The sequence below is a fragment of the Piliocolobus tephrosceles genome, chromosome 4 (assembly GCF_002776525.5).
Source record: "Piliocolobus tephrosceles isolate RC106 chromosome 4, ASM277652v3, whole genome shotgun sequence".
Lineage (NCBI taxonomy): Eukaryota > Metazoa > Chordata > Mammalia > Primates > Cercopithecidae > Piliocolobus > Piliocolobus tephrosceles.
In genome coordinates, this window is record NC_045437.1 from 56,813,119 (window position 1) to 56,834,728 (window position 21,610).

At 40.8% G+C, this 21,610-nt stretch overlaps 2 protein-coding genes across 6 annotated transcripts in view; one reads left to right on the plus strand and one right to left on the minus strand.

Moving 5' to 3' along the window:
• The first annotated feature begins 2,070 nt into the window (after positions 1-2,070).
• On the plus strand, positions 2,071-17,998 carry DIMT1 (DIMT1 rRNA methyltransferase and ribosome maturation factor). 3 transcript variants are annotated; one of them, XM_023210477.2, is made up of 12 exons: positions 2,071-2,337; positions 2,984-3,057; positions 4,534-4,620; positions 7,677-7,738; positions 7,818-7,911; positions 7,997-8,046; positions 11,647-11,770; positions 12,213-12,305; positions 13,587-13,651; positions 14,340-14,403; positions 15,561-15,667; positions 17,470-17,998. In XM_023210477.2, exons 1-12 carry the CDS (start codon positions 2,259-2,261, stop codon positions 17,510-17,512), a joined length of 942 nt encoding a protein of 313 aa, XP_023066245.1. In that variant the 5' UTR covers positions 2,071-2,258; the 3' UTR covers positions 17,513-17,998. The 3 variants fall into 3 exon arrangements, with proteins under 3 accessions (XP_023066245.1, XP_023066246.1, XP_023066247.1); XM_023210478.2 differs by having other exon boundaries at positions 2,112-2,354; positions 17,470-17,996; XM_023210479.1 differs by lacking the exons at positions 2,071-2,337; positions 2,984-3,057; positions 4,534-4,620; positions 7,677-7,738 and having other exon boundaries at positions 7,827-7,911; positions 7,997-8,040; positions 11,640-11,770.
• KIF2A (kinesin family member 2A) overlaps positions 15,518-21,610 on the minus strand; it is an 86,049-nt gene continuing 79,956 nt past the window's right edge. For 2 of the 3 annotated variants that reach the window (XM_023210473.2, XM_023210474.1), the window contains exon 20: positions 19,356-21,057. In XM_023210473.2, coding sequence (XP_023066241.1) covers positions 20,972-21,057 — 86 coding nt within the window. In that variant the 3' untranslated portion in view covers positions 19,356-20,971. Of the gene's footprint in view, positions 21,058-21,610 lie in introns of all 3 variants that reach the window. The other variant, XM_023210475.1, reaches the window with a different exon arrangement.

Below are 21,610 nucleotides of genomic sequence, written 5' to 3' on the forward strand. Positions count from 1 at the left end.
TTTCACAGAAGAAATGCAACCTAGAGGCCAAGGTGGGTAGATCACTTGAGCTGAGAAGTTTGAAATCAGCCTGGGGAACAAAATGAGACCCTGCTTCTACAAAAAATACAAAAATTAACTGGGCAAGGTGGTTCATGCCTGTCATCTCAGCTACTTGGGAGGCTGAGGTGGGAGGATCGCTTGAGCCCGGCAGGCAGAGGTTGCAGTGAGCTGAGATCATGCCGCTGCACTCCAGACTGGGTGACAGAGTGAGACTGTCTCAAAAAAACAAAACCACCCCCCCCCCCACCAAAAAAAACAACAATAACAAATCACACACAGCATTTTGTGTCATGATCATCCTCTTTTTTCTTTTTTTTTTAGACAGGCTATCATGCTGTCACCCAGGTTGGTGCAATCTTGGCTCACTACAAATTCTTGGGCTCAAGTGATGCTCCCACCTCAGCCTCCTGAGTAGCTCAGACTACAGGCCTGCACCAGCACGCCTGGCTAATGTTTGTATTTTTTGTAGAGACGGGGTCTCACATTGTTGCCCAGGTTGATCTCAAGTTTCTCAGCTCAAGTGATCCGCCCGCCTTGGCCTCCCAAAGTGCTGGGATTACAGGCATGAGCCACCTCTCCAGGCCATGTCCACCCTATTAACATTTGGAAGTGCCTAGCACAGTGTAGACTCTTTAGACTTGTGGAATAACAATGATTACTGAAATGAAACATATAGCTGAAGGTGCTACTAGGGTATATAAGACTTTTTTTTTTCTGACTTAGAACTACATCAAAGAAAGAAAGGCCTAAGACCAAGGTTTGGGAATGCACACAATGAACTGCTCAAAAGAAAGTTAGCTTTAGTAATGACAGGAAGAAGCTATTTCTTCAGCGAAACAGAATACACACAGAAAAATTTAAGAGAGACATTACACTGGCTGGCAAGACAGACGTGGATATTGTGGCCCTGGTACTCACGGATTTTATAGTCAGGCACGCTGTCCTAGCACAATGACCAATACGTTATCGTATTTACAGCGTTTTGGAGTTTCTGTCCATCTCTCTCAATAGAATAAACTTTGAGGTAAGTTTCTTACGTAGAATCCCCAGCAGTGTTTGCTACACAGCTGGAGCTCAATAAATGTTTACGGAGTGAATGATGAGGCACAAAAGGAATTTGTTAAATGAATCAAATAATTTTCTAGGATTCACGGGCTGTCTTCTGCACGATAAGCTTCATTCTGTGGGTCTGAGTTTCTCCTGGTTCCCAATTCTGTGTCTTTTTGTGGATTATCTACTTTATAGCTGGACCTTTGTATTTGTTCAAGATAATTACTCTTCTAATCCTTTTTTTTTTTTTTTTTTTAAGACAGAGTCTCGGTCTGTCGCCCAGGCTGGAGTGCAGTGGCCGGATCTCGGCTCACTGCAAGCTCCGCCTACCGGGTTCACGCCATTCTCCTGCCTCAGCCTCCCGAGTAGCTGGGACTACAGGCGCCCACCACCTCGCCCGGCTAGTTTTTTTGTATTTTTTAGTAGAGACGGGGTTTCACCGTATTAGCCAGGATGGTCTCGATCTCCTGACCTCATGATCCGCCCGTCTTGGCCTCCCAAAGTGCTGGGATTACAGGCTTGAGCCACCGCGCCCAGCCTTCTAATCCTAATAGAAGCAACCATAGCCCTAGCGAAACCAGACGTTAATTCCACTCTCGCAGTTCTTTTCCCCAAGGCAAGCAGCAAAAAATGCATTCCCACAAGTGAGCAAGCTCATCCCCAAATCCCGGGTTTCCCAGCCCCACAAGCTGCAGGAAAACAGGAGGGAGGCACGTGAATATTTCTTCGGACCTCAACGATCCCAGAACCTGGCCTTCTAAAACATCCATAGGCTTAACCTCATCATATAACTTAAACAGCCTTCGCAACACCGAGAGCACCACACCAACACCTTCTTATACAGCTCGGATTGGGACAAGGGCTACTCCAACTCCAGACTGCACGCCTCAGTAGCGCGGTGTCTTCTGGGATCTGTAGGCTCCCTCAGGTCGGCTTTCTTCTCTGGGTGACTCCAATTCCCGGCAGTCAGTGGGCTCCAAGGTCCGCCCTCTTTCTGGAGGAGGAGCCCAGAGCGTACGGGAGGGGGCGGACCCTTGCCCCTCCTGAGCTTGGGCCAGAGTGGTGCGGGCGGCGCGAGGCGGCGGTTCCCACGTGGTGGCTTTCTCACGCTGGCCCACTTTGGTCCTCCTTGACGTCCTGGGCCTGTGGGCCCGCTTCCTGCCAAGATGCCGAAGGTCAAGTCGGGGGCCGTTGGCCGCCGCCGCGGGCGGCAGGAGCAGCGCCGGGAGCTGAAGAGCGCTGGAGGTGCGGATCCCCGCGAGGTAGCTGGGGTCGGGTCAGGTCTTCTGGCAGGACCTAGCCTGGGTGCGGACCGAGACCTGATCGGCGGAGGCCGGTCAGGACACGCTCCCATGAGCGCGGAAGGCCGGGGTGGGTCCCCCAGTCGGCCGCAGGCCCTGCGCGTCGTCGCTGGCTTCCTTTACAGCTGGAGGATGAACTTAAAGAGTTTGTCGCCGGGCACGGTGGCTCAAGCCTGTAATCCCAGCACTTTGGGAGGCCGAGATGGGCGGATCACGAGGTCAGGAGTTCGAGACCATCCTGGCTAACACGGTGAAACCCCGTCTCTACTAAAAAATACAAAAAAGCTAGCCGGGCGAGGTGGCTGGCGCCTGTAGTCCCAGCTACTCGGGAGGCTGAGGCAGGAGAATGGCGTAAACCCGGGAGGCGGAGCTTGCAGTGAGCTGAGATCCGGCCACTGCACTCCAGCCCGAGGGACAGAGCGAGACTCCGTCTCAAAAAAAAAAAAAGAGTTTGTCAGTCCTGGCGTGAGGTTTCATGGCCCTGGTTGGCTCAGAAATCTTCCCCCTACCCATGCAGCTTTCTTCTCTGGGACTGTCTATAATATCTAATCTCATTAGGAAAATTAAGGCTGTTTCGTGTTTTCTTACAGGACTCATGTTCAACACGGGAATTGGGCAGCACATTTTGAAAAATCCTCTCATTATTAACAGCATTATCGATAAGGTGGGTATGGAAGAGGAAAGGGAGAGACTTGTTGGTTTATTAATTTTATTCCTGTGAATACATAAGGGCAGAAAGTCTGCCTGCCATAAATTAGATGCTCTGTAAATATTTGTTGAATGAATCAAATAATTGTCTAGGATTCACGGGCTGTCTTCTGCATAAATAAGATTCATTCTGTGGGTCTGAGTTTCTCCTGGTTCCTAATTCTGTGTCTTTTTGTGGATTATCTACTTTATAGCTGGACCTTTGTATTTGTTCAAGATAATTATTCTTCTATTTCTAATCACTTTTTTGATCACTTTTAGTTTTTATGTACTCCATCTATTTATGTCTAAACCACACATTAGAAAGTTTGTTCCCCAGAAAAACATATAGTACCACATATAAATTATTTGATGTATTCCAGTACCACATATAAATTGCTTGGAGTATTATTCCTATCTGAGTTATTGATGCTCTCTTATGGTTATGGATGATTGGGTGCTAGGAAGTGAAATATACACGGTGCAGATTACACTTATGATTAAAAGCAAGAAAAACATCTTGGAGTTGTAGAAAGAGCATTACATAGTTAAAGGATCTTGTCGGGCTTCCTGTCATTTGAAAAATGAGGAAAAAAAAGGTTGGTGTACTATTTTTTTTTTTTTTTTTTTTTTGAGACGGAGTCTTGCTCTGTCGCCCAGGCTGGAGTGCAGTGGCCGGATCTCAGCTCACTGCAAGCTCCGCCTCCCGGGTTTACACCGTTCTCCTGCCTCAGCCTCCTGAGTAGCTGGGACTAGAGGCGCCCGCCACCTCACCCGGCTAGTTTTTTTTGTGTGTGTGTGTGTGTGTTTTTTAGTAGAGACGGAGTTTCACAGTGTTAGCCAGGATGGTCTCGATCTCCTGACCTCGTGATCCGCCCGTCTCGGCCTCCCAAAGTGCTGGGATTACAGGCTTGAGCCACCGCGCCCGGCCTGGTGTACTATTTTAACCTTTTTAGCTCATAGTTTCCTTTGAGCATCTGATGAAAGCTGTGGCCCTAGAATATTATAGCTGTGTGCAGACATTCAATTTTGTATACAGTTGCTGCTCTTCTGCATCCTTGAAACCATAGGTGGGTTGAGAATTGAAAAAACCTCGTCCAGCACGTACAGTCCTTTCCCATTTGAACTTGTTGATGTGAACAGAGAAGGTAACAAGAGGCGATTGGAGTATTTCTAGATAGAAATCAGAATGCCAATCCCAGAAATGCTGTTCCTGCTTTTCTGACTCCTAAAGTTGAGCAGTATTCCTCCAAGTTAGGAGAGGTTTTAGATTTTCATTTGCACCAAATGTTATTGAGATAATTTTGTTAACCACATCGATCATGAAGAATCTAAAAATGGAGTCAGATTAAGAGCTCTTATTGGAGCACATACGAGTAAAGATGGTCAAGTGTAAATTAACTTCTGTGTTCTGATGTGCCAGAAGAGCTAAAGTGTTCGTGCTTGCTTTTAGGCTGCCTTAAGACCAACTGATGTAGTGCTAGAAGTTGGACCTGGAACTGGCAACATGACTGTAAAGTTGTTAGAAAAGGCAAAAAAGGTAAAAAGGGGATTTAATGGTTGGTATCACAATGACTATGTTAGCAAGCTCAGTTGGTTTTCAATGTGAATATGTTTTAATTAATTGCTATTATTTTAGTAGTAACTCCTGATCCCTTGTTGGAAATTTTGTCTTAGAAAATATGAGATATTTCGGTCGGGCGCGGTGGCTCACGCCTGTAATCCCAGCACTTTGGGAGGCCGAGGCGGTTGGATCATGAGGTCAAGAGATTGAGACCATCCTGGCCAACATGGTGAAACCCCATCTCCACTAAAAATATAGGAATTAGCTGGGTGTGGTGGCGGGTGCCTGTAGTCCCAGCTACTCCGGAGGCTGGGGCAGGAGAACCACTTGAACCCGGGAGTCAGAGGTTGTAGTGAGCCAGGATTGCACCACTGCACTCCAGCCTGGTGACAGAGTAAGACTCTGTCTCAAAAAAAAAGAAAAAGAAAATAGGAGATATTTCAGTCAGGAAAACAGAAACCACTTAGGTATTTCAACAGGGAATTTTTTTTTTTTTTTGAGAGGGAGTTTCACTCTGTTCCCCAGGCTGGAGTGCAGTGATGCGGTCCTGGCTCACGGCAACCTCTGCCTCCTGGGTTCAAGAGATTCTCCTGCCTCAGCCTCCCAAGTAGCTGAGATTACAGGCACTTGCCACCACGCTGGCTTGTTTTTGTATTTTTAGTAGAGATGGGATTTCACCATGTTGGCCAGACTGGTCTCAGACTCCTGATCTCAGGTGATCGCCCACCTTGGTCTCCCAAAGTGCTGGGATGACAGGCATAAACCACCATACCCAACCTCAACAGGGAGTTTAATTAGGAAGGAAATACCCAGCCCCTTCCCTTTGTACCCTATAATGCTGGTGCCTTTCACGGGCCACTTCCAACCAGAAGTTGAAAGGTAAGGGAACTGGACTTCATTATCCATAGGACGCAGAGAGAAGTAGATAATATATCTGGGAAAGCCTTTCGTGGTGGCTCATACCTGTAATCCCCGCACTTTGGGAGGCTAAGGTGGGTAGATGGCTTGAGCCTAGGAGTTCGAGACCGTCTGGGCAACATGGTGAAACCCCATCTCTACAAAAAATTGGCTGGGCGTGGTGGTGCATGACTGTAGCCCCAGCTACCAGGGAGGCTGAGGTGGGAGGATTACCTGAGCCTGGGAGGTTGAGGCTCCAGTGAGTCATGATCCTACCACTTCACTGCAGCCTGGGTGACAGAGCGAGACCCTGTCTCAAAAAATAAAAATAAAGATACATCTGGGAGCCAAACAGAATAAGCAGCACATTGTTTACCCTGTAAAGACGGTTTATATAGAAGTGGGGCCAGGAGCTGTGGCTCACATCTGTAATCCCAGCACTTTGGGAGGCTGAGGCAGGAAGATTGCTTGAAGCCATGAGCTTGAGACTAGCCTGCTCAACAAAGTGAGACCCAATCTCTATAAAAAATAAAAAAGAGGCTAGGCATGGTGGCTCACGCCTGTAATCCCAGCATTTTGGGAGGCCAAGGTGGGAGGATTGTTTGAGTCCAGAGTTTTGAGACCAGCCCAGGCAACATAGTGAGACCCGTCTCTATAAAAAATAAAGAAAGGAAATTAGCCTGGCGTGGTACACACCTGTGGTCCCAGCTGCACAGGAAGGTGAGGTGGGAGGATCCCATGAGCCCAGGACTTCAAGGCAGCAGTGAGCTATGATAGCGCCACTCCACTCCAGCCTGGGCAACAGAGTGAGACCCCATCTCTTAAAAAAAGTGTTTTTAATAAAAATAAAAGAAGTCAATGAAACCTCAGCTGAAATTGGAATAAAATTTCAATTTCGGCCTTATTTGACATTTAGTTCATTTACTTGAAAAGTTATCTATGCCATGTATTGTGTATCTCAGTAGATGTGACATACTTACAGTAAGAGCAATTGCATTGTACGCTCTTCTCTAACAACACTGACTGCACAGACGTGGTATATTTTCTTTCATCATCTGTTCGATTACAAAGCATGGAGACAGATGAAACGTGATTCTATTGATTATATGGGTAGAACTCTCACATAATCTGGTTGTCTACTTTTCTGGGTGGTGGTGTTTGTTCGTTCATTTGTTTGTTTTTGAGACCGAGTCTCGCTCTGTTGCCGGGCTGGAGTGCTATGGCGCGATCTCGGCTCGCTGCAACAGCTAATTTTTGAATTTTTTAGTAGAGATAGAATTTTACCATGTTGGCCAGGCTGGTCTCGATCTCCTAAACTCGTGATCCACCCACCTCAGCCTCACACCCGGCTTTTTTATTGGTTTGTTTTGAGATGGAGCCTCACTCTGTCGCCCTGGCTGGAGTGCAGTGGCGCAGTCTTGGCTCATGGCAACCTCTGCCTCCAGGGTTCAAGCAATTCTCCTGCCTCAGCCTACTGAATAGCTGGGATTACAGGTGCCCACCACTAGCCCAGCTAATTTTTTGTGTTGTTTCTGTTTTTGTTTTTGTTTTGAGATGGAGTCTCTCTCTGTCGCCCAAGCTGGAGTGCAATGGCATGATCTCAAATCACTGCAACCTCCACATCCCGGGTTCAAGCAATTCTCCTGCCTCAGCCTCCTGAGTAGCTGGGATTACAGGCGCCCACCACTGTGCCCAGCTAATTTTTGCATTTTTAGTAGAGATGGGGTTTCTCCTTGTTAGCCAGGCTGGTTTCGAATTCCTGACCTCAGGTGATCCGCCTGCCTCGGCCTTCCAAAGTGTTGGGATTACAGGCGTTGAGTCACTGCACCTGGCCTAATATTTTGTATTTTTAGTAGAGATGGGGTTTCACCATGTTGGCCAGGCTGGTGTTTCACTCCTGACGTTGTGATTCGCCCACCCCGGCCTCCCAAAGTGCTGGGATTACAGGCATGAGCCACTGTACCCAGCCCATTTTTGTTTGTTATTTGAAGTAGGCAAGTACAATTGAAGGAATATTGGTGGTAGAAATGGGAAAAGAAGTTTGTCACATAAATCATGTAAGAGTTCCTGTTGGGATAACAATAAAATATTTATATTCCATAATTCACCTAAATAATTTTTTTTTTTTTAATTAGGTTGTTGCTTGTGAACTTGACCCTAGGCTGGTAGCTGAACTTCACAAAAGAGTTCAGGGCACGTGAGTATACATAATAGAATTAAAGTCATTTCAATCTCATGAAACAACAGTCTTTTTATATTTCTTCTTTTCTCATCAGGCCTGCGGCCAGCAAACTTCAAGTACTAGTGGGTGATGTGTTGAAAACAGATTTGCCATTCTTTGATACTTGTGTGGCAAATTTGCCTTATCAGGTATGTTCTCACATTTTCAGGAACATGATACTAAGTGTTTCTCTGACGTGTGTTTCCCAGAAATAACTAGTTAATTCTCTTACAGATCTCATCGCCTTTTGTCTTCAAGCTGTTGCTACATCGACCTTTTTTCAGGTTTGTGACAAAAGACTAGAGTTACTGCCAAATTTTGAAAGACTTACAATTGAGGTGGTGAAGGTAGCCAAAAATGAGTCAGGTCAGTTGAAAAACTACTGAAGAATTTTCATAGAAAATGTTGATTCATGTGGAGGTCTTCCTCTCTTTTTGATTGAGAGGTTATTTGGGGACAGGATGCTAGAAGTCCTGCTTCTGAGAACAGAGAGCCTCTCCCTATCTTTGAATCTTCCTGCGGGTAAGCCTAGGTTAGAATTTTTATTACCTTAGGTCTGGACAATTGCAGTGGTTTGCTAACCGGTCTCTAGTATAAGAGGTCTTCAAAAAGTTCATGGAAAATGTGTATTATGAAAGAACTATGCATGGATTTCAAAATTTTTCTGCACCACAATAAACTCTGTACTAACTGAGCAGGATCTAGTGTGAGGCACTGAGAAGGATAAGACATCAGTTTGAAAAGAGCCCCTATCAGCAACATGAACTCTGCTAAAATTAAAGAAAGAACAAACATCCAATTTATGGTGAAGCCTAGTTGGAAGAATGGTGAAATCATTGATGCTTTACAGAAAGTTTATGGGGACAGTATCCCAAAGAAATCAGCAGTTTACAAATGGATAACTCGTTTTAAGAAGGGATGAGACAGTGTTGAAAATGAAGCCTACAGTGGCAGACCAGCCACATCAAATTTGTGGAAAACATTCATCTTGTTTGTTCCCTATGTGACGAAGAAAAACATTGAACAGCACAAACAATAGCCCACACCATAGACATCTCAGTTGGTTCAACTTACACAATTCTGACTGCAAAATCAAAGTTAAAGTTTCTACTTGATGGATACTCAAACTGTCATATCCTCTTTTCTGAAATATTTTATGAGAAAACAAAACAAAAAACATTGTACTCAAATCAGCTGCACATAAAAGCAGAGTTTCCAGTGGAAATTTTAGATAACTGGGATCAAGATCCTGAAACATGGCCGGGTGGAGTGGCTCACACCTGTAATCCTAGCACTCTGGGGGACCGAGGTGGGCAGATCACTTGAAGTTAGGAGACCAGCCTGGCTAACATGGTGAAACCCCGTCTCTACTGAAAATACAAAAATTAGCTGGGCATTGTGGTGGGCACCTGTAACCCCAGCTACTCGGGAGGCTGAGACGGGAAACGCTTGAACTCAGGAGGCGGAGGTTGCAGTATGCCGAGATTGTGCCACTGCCCTCCACACTCCAGCCTGGGTAACAGCGAGATTATCACAAAAGAAAACAAGATCCTGAAGCATTTCTTCAAAGAATTGTAATGGAGATGAAATATGGCTTTACCATTGTGACCCTAAAGACAAAGCAGAGTCAACATAATGCCTACCAAGAGGCAGAATGGGTCGAGTCAAAGCAAAAGCAGACCAGTCAAGAGCAAAGCCCATAGCAACAATTTTTTTTTTTTTAATGCTCAGGGCATTTTGCTTGCTGACTTTCTTTAGGAACAAAGAATGATAACATCTGCTTATTACAAAAGTGTTTTGAGAAAGTTAGCTAAAGTTGTAGCAGCATAACTCCCAGGAAAGCTTCCCCAGAGATTCCTCCACCATAACACTTCTACTCCTTCCTCTCCTCACACAAGGGCAACTTTTTGAGAGTTTCAATGGGAAATGGTTAGGCATCCACCTTACAGTCCTCATTTGGCCCCTTCTGACTTACTTACTTTTTATTTCATGAGATAGTCTTGCTCTGGTTCCCAGGCTGGAGAGCAGTGGTGTGATCTGCACTCACTGCAGCCTCCACTTCCTGGGCTCAAGCATTCCTCCCACCTCAGCCTCCCAAGTAGCTGAGATTACAGGCATGTGCCACCATACTCAGCTAATTTTTGTATTTTTTTTAGCAATAGGTCTTGCCATGTCGCCCAGGCTGGTCTCCTACTCCTGAGCTCAAGTGATCTGCCCACCTCAGCCTCCCGAAATGCTGGGATTATTACAGGCATGAACCATGGTGCCCGGCCCTTCTGATTTATTTTCGTTTCCTGGTCTTAAAAAATCTTGAAAGGGTACCCTTTTTTCTTCAGTTAGTAATGTTAAAAAAAAAAAAAAAAAAAGACTGCAGTGACATGGTTAAATTCCCCAGAGCCTCAGTTTCTTTGATACAGACTAAAAGGCTGGTATCATCACTTACAAAAGTGTCTTGAACTTGATGGAGCTTATGTTGAATAATAAAGTTCATGTCTTTTCTTTTTTTTCTTTTCTTGAGATAGGTTGGAGTGCAGTGGTGAGATCTCAGCTCACCGCAACCTCAGCCTCTCCTAGGCTGGGCTCAGATGATTCTCCTACGTCAGACTCTTGAATAGCTGGGACTACAGGGGTGTACTAGCATGCCTAGCTAATTTTTATATTTTTTTTAGAGACGGGGTCTCACCATGTTCTGCCCAGGCTGGTCTTGGACTCCTGAGCTCAAGCGATCTGTCTGCCTTGGCCTCATAAAGTGCTGTGATTATAGGTGCCTTATTTTTATCTTTTAACTCAATATTTCCATGAACTTTGAAGTCACTTTCTACATTACATACTAGTGGTTTTCAAACTGCAAGTCAAAAACTATTTAGTGGTTATTAAATTAATGAGTCATGACCATCTTTTTTTTTTTTTAATGACATGGAATGGAATATATCAGAGGGCATTGCATGTAGTCCAGGTGATTATAGTTCCATGAAACTTTTGTTTTGAAATACAATATAAACACATATACACACAGACATTTGTGGCTTGGCTTGCAATGCCAAATGTATTTTTTAATGTGACTCATTGTCAAAAGTTTGAATGTCAAAGTGGAGCTTTGAAGATGCTCTTCTGTTCATTAACCCCTACAAAGTCTCCCCATTGCCTGCTGAATAAAAAGTCTACATCTTTTGGTTGGGCATGGTGACTCATGCCTGTAATCCCAGCACTTTGGGAGGCCGAGGTGGGCGGATCACCTGAGGTCAGGAGTTCCAGACCAGCCTGGCCAACATGGTGAAACACTGTCTGTACTAAAAATAGAAAAATCGACCAGGGGTGGTGGCGTGTGCCTGCAATCCCAGCTACTCGGGAGGCTGGGGCACGAGAATCACTTGAACCTAGGAGATGGAGGTTGTAGTGAGTGAAGATTACGCCATTGCACTCCAGCCTGGGTGACAAGAGTGAAATGCCATCTCAAAAAAAAAAGGTGTACATCTTTTAACCTGTCAAATCAAGGAGACATTGAACATCACAATCTGCCTTTTCAGCCTCATCTCTTCCTTAAACGTGTCTGCTACCCCATAAATATATTTCTGCTGCTGAAACAATGTGTTTCACTTGTTTTCATAGAAGAGGTGATGGACTAGTGCTGATTTGAAACACCTTCTCATCCAGTCTTTAAAGGCTTATATTTGCAAGCTATCTTGCGGTGAGGAGTACAGCCATTATAAAAACAAAGCCAGCTCTCTCATTCTGTAGCAATAAAAAAGGCTGAAAGTGTTCTTCTACCTTATAATCAGCTGCTAATGCTTTGCTATTTCTCTCCCAAGAAAATTCATTGCAGTCAAAATTCATTTATAGTTGACAATGACCATTTTCTTTATTCCTTTCTGCTTTCTTTTCAGATGTGCTATACTTATGTTTCAAAGAGAATTTGCCCTCCGACTGGTTGCAAAACCTGGAGATAAGTTATACTGCAGACTCTCAATTAATACACAGCTGTTGGCACGTGTGGACCATCTAATGAAAGTAAGTGAATTTTGTTCTCTTTCTCTTTTTTCTGAGACAGAATCTCAGTCTGTCACCCAAGCTGCAGTGCAGTGGCTCGCTGCGCTCTCTGCCTCCCATACTCAAGCAGTCCTCTCACCTCAGTCTCCTGAGTAGCTGGGACTAGAGCTGTGTGTCACCATGCCTGGCTAATATTTTGGTATTTTTCATAGACACAGAGTTTCGCTATGTTGTCCAGGTTGGTCTTGAACTCCTGGGCTCAACGATCCATCTGCCTTGGCCTCCCAAAGTGCTGGGATTACAGGTGTGAGCCAAAGCGCCCAGCCAGTGATTTTTATTATTGAAATAATCTAGCTTAACTCATCCTTGAGCATCTAGTTGTGCCTTCTGTGAGGACAGCATCTTTGGTTACTAAATAAAAGTTGCCTTTGAGAGTACCACTTAAGTACTCTTTCATTAACAGGTTGGAAAGAATAACTTCAGACCACCGCCCAAGGTGGAATCCAGTGTTGTAAGGATAGAACCTAAGAATCCACCACCACCCATCAATTTTCAGGTGAGGTTAAAATATTGGCTTAATCAATAAAAGGGGAAAAAAGTCCAGGCTGAAAGATGTGTGTCTATAGCAGCAGAAATATATTGAATCAACCTAAATATTCAAACATAGGAAAATGTTAATTAGGACACATCCCTCTGCTGAAGTTGATGGAATAATTTGATGCAAGGTAGTTATAAAGTGAGACCCAGTCTCAAAAAAAAGAAAAGAAAAAATTGAATAAAACTTGGAAAACAAGGTAAAATGAAAATAGTTGTTTTAAACTAATATTATGGGTAACATGTTTTAATTGTAATTGCTTTTGAGATTTAAAAACAAGAAAGACCACTTGATGTAAAACCTTACTACAGCCACATTAGAGAAAAACACGATTGTGTCTGTGGTCAACTGGTGGTAAATGGTGTAGTTTGTCAGTAACTCCTTCAAGGAGGTTTAGGGGTGTTGCACAGGCAGTATCTGAAGTCATGTCTGTTTTGAATCTTATTTTTGAAAGTGATACTTAGATTTAAATAAATGCCATGTTCTTTGTTCAGAAGTGGGACCATTTTGTTTTTCCTCCACTTTCTTTCTTTTTTTTTTTTTTTTTTGAGAGGGAGTCTCACTCTGTCGCCCAGACTGGAGTGCAGTGGCCGGATCTCAGCTCACTGCAAGCTCCGCCTCCCGGGTTTACACCATTCTCCTGCCTCAGCCTCCCGAGTAGCTGGGACTACAGGCGCCCGCCACCTCGCCCAGCTAGTTTTTTTTTGTATTTTTTAGTAGAGACGGGGTTTCACCAGGTTAGCCAGGATGGTCTCGATCTCCTGACCTCGTGATCCACCCATCTCAGCCTCCCAAAGTGCTGGGATTACAGGCTTGAGCCACCGCGCCCGGCCTCCACTTTCTTTTTTTAAGATGGAGTTGCACTGTGTTGCCTAGGCTGGACTTGAGCTTTTGGTCGCAAGTGATCCTCCCACCTCAGCCTCCCGAGTAGCTGGTACTACAAGCATGCAGCACTGTGCCTGGCTTTATTTTTTCAAATTAAAAAAAAAATTGTCATGCTTTGACCCTTGTCAAAAAAAAATTCTGAGGAAAAGACATACTCAGTGAAATGCACCAAAGTACAAAAATCAAATGTGTGTCTTACTTTTGCATCTGTGTGCCAGCCAGATCAAGATACAGAACATTTTCCACTTAAGAAAGTTCCCTTCAAATTTATATATTAAAAGACAAGGTAATACTTAGCAGGCATAGACAAGAACAAGAAGTTTGTAATTTGAAGAAAATGTCTATCTTCTATTTCAGGAATGGGATGGTCTAGTAAGGATAACCTTTGTTAGGAAAAACAAGACACTCTCTGCTGCATTTAAGTAAGTATTATACTAATTTCTAATGTGTAAAGGACCAGTGCTTCAGATACTATGCTAGAATTTGGTTCTTTTCCTGAGCAGCTACCCTAAAGCATAAAGATATGGGTCCAGACAAACTTCACCTTTTTAACTATCTTTAGAGCTTGGGAGGCAGGAGAACTTAATGAAGAAAGTTTGCTGGAGTTGAGAGTCAGATCAGGTTTTTTTTGGCAAAACAGGAAAACACTCCCAAACGCTGACCATACATCTGCTCTAGTTTTTTGTTGGAAAAATGAGGCAATGATGGACCCCTTCCACACTTGTGAAGGATATGTGTCATCTTATTAACTTGGGAAAATGCAGCTCATCAATTTGGGGTTCAAGGGTAAAAGAGAGGTGAGACACAGTTTTACAGGGCTTGGAGATTTTTTAGGGGATGTTTTGTGGAGGGTCTAGAACTTCTCTAAGAATTTAAGAGGTATTTATCAGGATTTTGCACTTTAAATATAATTAGTGTTTGCTGAATAAGTTTAAATATTCAACAACTTTTAAAATTCCTTAATTGCACCATACATAACATAGATTTAATTTCATCTAAAATGAAATTATTGCTTAAATGGCTTATATATTAGTTAAAAAAAAAAGTTTAAATTAAGAAATTATTCTGACTTTGGAATAATAACAGTGGCATCACTTCTTTATGCTACAGATCAAGTGCAGTGCAACAACTCTTGGAAAAAAACTACAGAATTCACTGTTCAGTCCATAATATTGTAAGTAGAAAATGTTCCTGCAGTTTCATTGATTTGTTTTCTTTTAAAATGTCCATTTTTATTCTTGTTGATCTAGCATGAGATTATTTTGTACATTCCATAGGATCCTTAAAAGACGATATAGAATGCATAACTAGCACAATTTTGACTTGAATTCTGACAGGTCAGTGCTGCTGTGTATCCTGTGGAACAGATAAGAGCAACTTTGATTACTTCACCCTGTCCTCTAACTACTGACAGTTGTTTTTAGCCATATCAAGAATCAGATTCAGCAGTTACAGGTTCCTCAAAGCTGTAGATACGTGTAGCTTGCACAACTTAAAATAACTGTGTACAATTTACTGTCCTCTGAATTGTGACCATGTCTTGTTTTTTGCTCACATAGCAGTTACAAATATCGTTATTAATTTCTAAGTTTAATACCCAGAAATTGAAATAAAGTTTATATGGCTCAATAGCAGATTTCTGGTTGCCTCATGCTTATCATATGTGTAACAGTGTGTGTAATGTGATGTTTGCTAACTTTTTAGCTTCCAGTTTAATTAAACAGAACAGACAGAGATAAAGGCCAATTTTCTTTTTATTTTTTATGACTCAGAACCTATATGATTTAATGTATCACAATACTATCTCCATTTTCTCTTTTATGGGGAAAAAGTCATTAGATAATCTGCCTAAGTATAATAGAAAAATATTAAGTTAGATTAAGAAAAATATTTGGATAAAATATGTGCATTAAGTGTAAAATCCTTAATATTCCCAAGGCTTGGGCAGGTCACCTCTTTGAGAAAAACGAGGTGGTTAAGGTGAAATCTGTAGCAAGAAAATGCATTATTTTGAAAGGAGTAACAGTTGCTTTAAAATGTAATTTATAGTTTTAATTATTTGTGAAGTCTAAAACTAATAACTATTATAGAATTTTAAAGAAGAAAACGGCTAATATAGACAGGATTACTAATTCAAGGTATTCCAAGTTTTTGTTAATAAAGATCAGCCACTTAGAGATCCAAGTCTTATGTAAACAATCAGGCCTTCCAAAGTCTTATTAACAGATATATTAAAGGTGACTATTTTATGACTTACTGAACTAAAAAAAAGAGTCAAGGTGACCTCATTAAAGATATGTCGTTCATTTATTCTGAATCTTATATTGATAGATAATACCAGAAGATTTCAGCATAGCAGATAAAATACAGCAAATCCTAACCAGCACAGGTTTTAGTGACAAACGGGCCCGTTCCATGGACATAGATGACTTCATCAGGTAATTACATTCTTGTTTTCCTAAATGTTTACATTTCTTTACTGTGACACCTTCAGATTAGAGATTTTAAAGGCTTTTAAGCGGTATAAGGTGCTACCTGGGAGAGTTATTGCATAGCACTTCCATGGCATGGAATAGTATTTGGTGTAGAAGATGGAGGCTAGTTAGCTGCAGCAAAATGAACATTTTCTTTAAGAACAGTAGTAAAGAACAGTCCGAGCCAGAAGATTGCCTTTGTGTTAATGTGGTGTGCATGTTCCTCCCTTCCTGCTCCCTCCCCAACTCTCATTCATAGTCTTAGTCTTAATAGCTTATCCCTCCAAAATAGTCCATAAGGTAGAAAAATCATAATACATGTAACTAGATCTGATTTTTAAAATTTCCTTACTGGGAATAGCTGTTGTTAAATCAATCTTAAGCATACAATAATGCCAGTTAGAATCCTACCTGGTTATCCATTTAGTAATAATATAGTTAGTTTTGTAGCCTGAGGCAAGTTCTGTACTTCTCAAGTAAAAAGCTGTCATAATTATCTAGGTAATTTAGACCAAAATTTGTTTTGCTTGAATTTAAGCAAGTAAGTCTTATGAAAATAGAATAAGGCTTCAATTAATTACCCAGGTAATTACTAACCTGTACTTACTGTTTTTAATCATTAAGATGTTAACTTTCAGAAGTTCTTGCCTATTTAGCCAATTCACTTTTAAAGCTTCCATGTTAGAGGCTGAATACAAAATGAGGGTAGTTTGTTCTAAAAGTCATTGGTTTGACTTTTTCTAAGCTGGAAACATAGTTCTATATAACTAAGACAAATGGAGTTTATATTTTATTGGCTGGCTAGCAGTACTACTGAGTCTTTTTAGATGTTAATCCTAGGCATTGAATGCTATTCATAAGTATCTACTTTGCTTTTTTAGAAATTTATCTGGACCTGTTTCTATGGGCCAGCCTAAAAATAACCTCAGGTCTAAAGAGAAATATTTTATCTTTTCCTTCATTTTCACTAAATTTCCTCAAAGTTATTGGGCATGTGTAGTTTACTAACTAGAATCTATTAAGTACACAGGTATCTACAGGGAGAAATAATGTGTATGTAATTTGAATATAAATAACAGCTCAAGAAAGGAAGAAGGGGCATGTAAGATTGGTTATTCATCTGACTTTAGCCAATTCCAAACAGCTTGTTGTTCAGTTACCTTGAAACAAGTGCCAGTGAGTTCTTAGGCCTGGGATAATGAGTCTAAGATAATTTTAGTCAAATTCATTACGACATAAAAGCTATAATGAAAGAGGCACCAACATGGCATGGTTTTAACCAATATACATCTTATAAATTTAGTCAGACAGTAACATTTCTTTTTTTTTTTGTGAGACAGAGTCTTGCTCTGACCCTCAGGCTGGAGTGCAAAGGCACAATCTCAGCTCACTGCAACCTCTGCCTCCCGGGTTCAGGCAGGTCTCCTGCCTCAGCCACCTGAGTAGCTAGGATTACAGGCATGTGCCACCATGCCTCGCTAATTTTTGTATTTTTAGTAGAGATGGAGTTTCACCATGTTGGCCAGGCTGTTCTTGAACTCCTGACCTCAGGTAATCTACCTGCCTCAGCCTCCCAAAGTGCTGGGATTACAGGTGTGAGCCACCATGCCCAGCCAGTATCGTTTCTTTAATAACTAGTATTAGGAGTGGGTGGGTTCTGTCAGCATGCTGTATTCATGTTTTAGAATTAATGGTATAGAACTATATACCATTATGTGCTACAAATTAGCTTTTCAGTACCATTCCATTTTTATTTCTTTTTTCAGATTGCTACATGGATTCAACGCAGAAGGTATTCATTTTTCCTAGGTGTTTGGAAAACAGAATTTTTCAAGGTCAAGAAAAGAAATGAATTTTGTATTTTTTGTATTTGAGAAGATAATGCTTTTGCTTTAGAGACATAATTTACTTGACTGTTTTTGGTTCGATACTACTACTGTTGTCACCATTTATGACTCTGAATTTTTAAGTTGGAGAGTTCTAAGTATCCAAGTTTTTAATATATAGAGCTGGTCCAATCTATTCATCATAATCTTCAAGTTCAGGAGCCGCAGAGACGCACAACTTTACACTTAAACTTATCATTTCTAACAGTTTATTGTATAAAGATGTTACTCTTCTGTTTACTGTTATATACTGTGAGGCCTTCTTTAGGCCTTTAGCTCTGTTCCTCCAGTAGTAAAACAGTTAAAATATGCTTCACTATTCACACATTCCCCATACCATTTCATGTTATTCACATTCCCCGTACCATTTCTTTTATTCACATGTACAGTAAAACAATTGTTTCTTAAAGTATTTTTATTTTGGTTCTCTCATTCTCTTCTCTATTTATCCTATACACTGTCTGTTATGATTGCCTACCTCTTTTGCTATCCTATAGCATCAGAGACTTAGGGTTCTGGGTAAGCCCAAGTCTGCTACTGCCACCGAGCAGTGCCAGGCATATTTAAAGGGCATGACTCCCTACATGTAAAATGAGGAAACTAAACTGGAATGAAGTTAACAATAAAATTATCTTTTTTTATGGTTCTTAGGTAGATAACTATAGGCATAGCAAAATTTCAAAGGGTTTTGTAATTGAAACTGGTTTTATAGTTTTATATTTGCTTTCAACTTCAGAAAAACAGCCATTTCCCATAACTACAGGTTCCCAGTATTCCTGTGATTTCTGGACAATTAAAATTTCCAGTACTTTTTTCATATACCTGGTGCTTAGTTTTAAGCTATTTTAAAACTGTCAGATTGAGAATTTCAATAGATGTCATAAACAAGTTTTATTAGCTACTATGTTTAAATCAATATAATACTAAGGGCTGTTAATATACATTATTATAATAGTTTTAGTAGCTATTTTGTTTCTATAAAAAAATTAATAAAAATATCTTTATTGATATTTGGCTTTTTTTAATACCTAAATTAATAGAAGGAGTGTTTCCAATTAATTTAACAAAGCCAGATTTGAAATCTAGCTTCAAAGTCATATAGTAAATGTTACTACATAATTAAAATAATGCTTGTTCTTGATGTATAATCCAGAACAAAAGCGTCAAGCTGCTTTTGTTAAACAAATATGAAATATACATAAGGGTAGACTTTTTGTTTAATTTCACAAAACTCTTTTGCGAAGTTCACTTGTATCATCTCTATCCTTATAGTCAAAATTTTAAGATTTAACTTGGCTTTCTCGGGTTATTTCCCTCTACCCCTATGAACTTCTGAGTTTTAGTTCCTTTTCTGGCCTTCAGTTTTCACTATCTGTAAAGCTGAAGGACTGTATTATACTACCTCCAATATCTTTTCTGGTACTAATTTTTAAAATACCTGATCAGAATGAAGCCATCATAGTATAAGGCAGCATATTTGTCTATAAGGAGACTTTCCAAAGACAGTACCCATCCAATGCAAATAATAAATTTGAAGCTAATCTGTTGTGCTTTAAATGAGCAAATTCACGTCTTTATTGCCCTTTGAAAGTCGGTTAATCTCAAAAACTACCTTTTTTAAAATATCCTCTGCAAGGTCAACTGTAACAGTTCTCCATCCTTCCTCTTGCCTTTGAAATAAACACAAATAGAATATATCTTACAGCTGCAAGAAAACCTGAGTCCCTTCCAAAACAAAGGTGATTGAAGTAAATTCTCTCTAAAACTTATTCCATAGACTTCATTTATTAATAAGCATATTGTGAAAATCTACATTTGTTTTAGATTTCATGTTTACAGAGCTTTTCACACTTGTATTAGGATCTTTCACAACTACTCTCTGGGTTTTATGAACAGTAAAGTAAAGAATCTGGCTTATGTGACTCTCTATTCATAGCTCCCCTTTGGCTCCTATGAAGGAGCTGGTAGTTCCCTGGAGTAAATAAATCAAAACAAGATATCCTTGGGAGATTTTTAGCTGTTAAATCTACTCCGGGACCCCATCCTGGGAACTGAGGGAAAACTCCTAGAGAGATATACAAATCTTTGAACAAAATATTTACATGAAAAGTGGCCAGTTTTCTTCCTTGGAGTAGCAATCTGTAAAAATAAGTGCTGCTGTTTAAAAAGTAGCATGCCCTACACCGATGTATTAGTGAGAATTTGATGATTCTCACCAAATAACAACGAAGTTTCACATTTGGTACTGGATGGAGCTTGGGTTAGATCTGCCTTTTAAGGCAAAGTCAACTCTTTCAGCTTAATTCTTTTTCAAGGGAGTAATGTACTGTCTACACTTGGCTTAAACTAACTTCTATTATGGACTACTTTCAATGTACATGTAAATGTTCATGCATCAGAAGCCAATTTCCTTTAACAGTACATAGAAAAGGTGTATTTTGGGGTGGTAATGAACACTTCAAATTAAGTAATGATATTGGTAAGGATCAAATTGCACTATTAGTCTTGTTAATACCACACTGGCACACACACTGCATATATATGTATTTTCCTAAGATAAAACTCTTCTCAGAATTTCATTACTTTTTATTATACACCAACTAGTTTATATTTTAGTTCTTTACAAAGAAAATGCTAAGAAAAATTATAATCACGTTATATGGTTTTAAAATCATAATTCCAGATTTCTTTACATATAAGATGGAATGGTCCAGCAGCTATATCCACTGTCACAGACTTTAGTTCCGTTCAATGATATGGCACATCCTGCAAAATTAACTAGTCACACACAAAAAATGTCTCAAATACAGTAAAAATGTACACACAAAGGTAATTTACAATGACAAATAAGGAATGTAATTTTTCTTGGCTGTGCTTCAGAAATTTAGGGTAAGTAGCCTTAATCAAGGCACAAAGCAGGAAAAGGTGAGCACAGCTGTCTCTAGGAGTGGGCAAGGTATGTACAATCACTGATGAGGTATGCATGCACGCAAAGGATTTAAAACTGCTCAGTCTCACTACAAAAATTGAACTGAGTTAAAAGGAAATGCTGTGGCTTCCCCCTACTATCTGGCTCTGGATCGAGTCCACAGTCTTAATTCATCAAATAGAAAATAAAACTGACAAGGATCTCCAAAAGTAAATCACTATTTGCGTAAATGAAACAAAATGCTTCATTAATCCCAATTCTTGGTTGTGCCTCCTGGACTAGAAGTATTTTATAGACAAGAGTGTTTCACAAAATTGAAATGTAATTCAGGTGAAGGACAAAACATTTTCCACAGACACTTAAAATTCCAAACTTTCAAATGGCCCTTACAGCTGAACTGTTGTATGTTACAGTAGTGAGGGTTCTGGGAATCCTTTAGCAGCAAATGCCGGTTTAAAGGGCACGGGGTCTCTTCGGGTTGATTTGCTTGCTGGCTTGTTCCTCTTCTTGTAGAGCTGCACGGAAAGATTTCACTTTGTCTTGGAAAAAGAAAAGAAAGAGGGAGTAAGTATTGTATTACATGCAGTAAGAGTTTACAACTTCATGGGTTCGATCAAGTCAGCTGTGTTATTTCCTAACAGTTACTCAGTATTTTTCCTTTTGTTTTTGTTGTCTAGAAACTCAGAACTAAATACAGTGCTGAACTATTACAAAGTTTTTTGTTACAGACTTCCAGAAATACCTATTTTTCTATATCTTTCAATAGCTTTCTGTTCTGTTTGGCACATTTAGTTCTGTTTTAATTTATTGGAATTCCTTCTGGAGTATAGGCAGGTTTTACATGTGTAAAATACATAGTCTACCTTTTTTTTTGAGATGGAGTCTCACTCTGTTGCCCAGGCTCGAGTACAGTGGCGCAATCTAGGCTCAGTGCAACCTGCACCTCATGGGTTCAAGCAATTCTTCTGCCTCAGTTTCCCAAACAGCTGGGATTACAGGTGCGCACCACCACATCCAACTAATTTCTGTATTTTTAGTAGAGCCAGGGTTTTACCAAGTTGGCCAGGCTGGTCTCGAACTCCCAACCTCAGG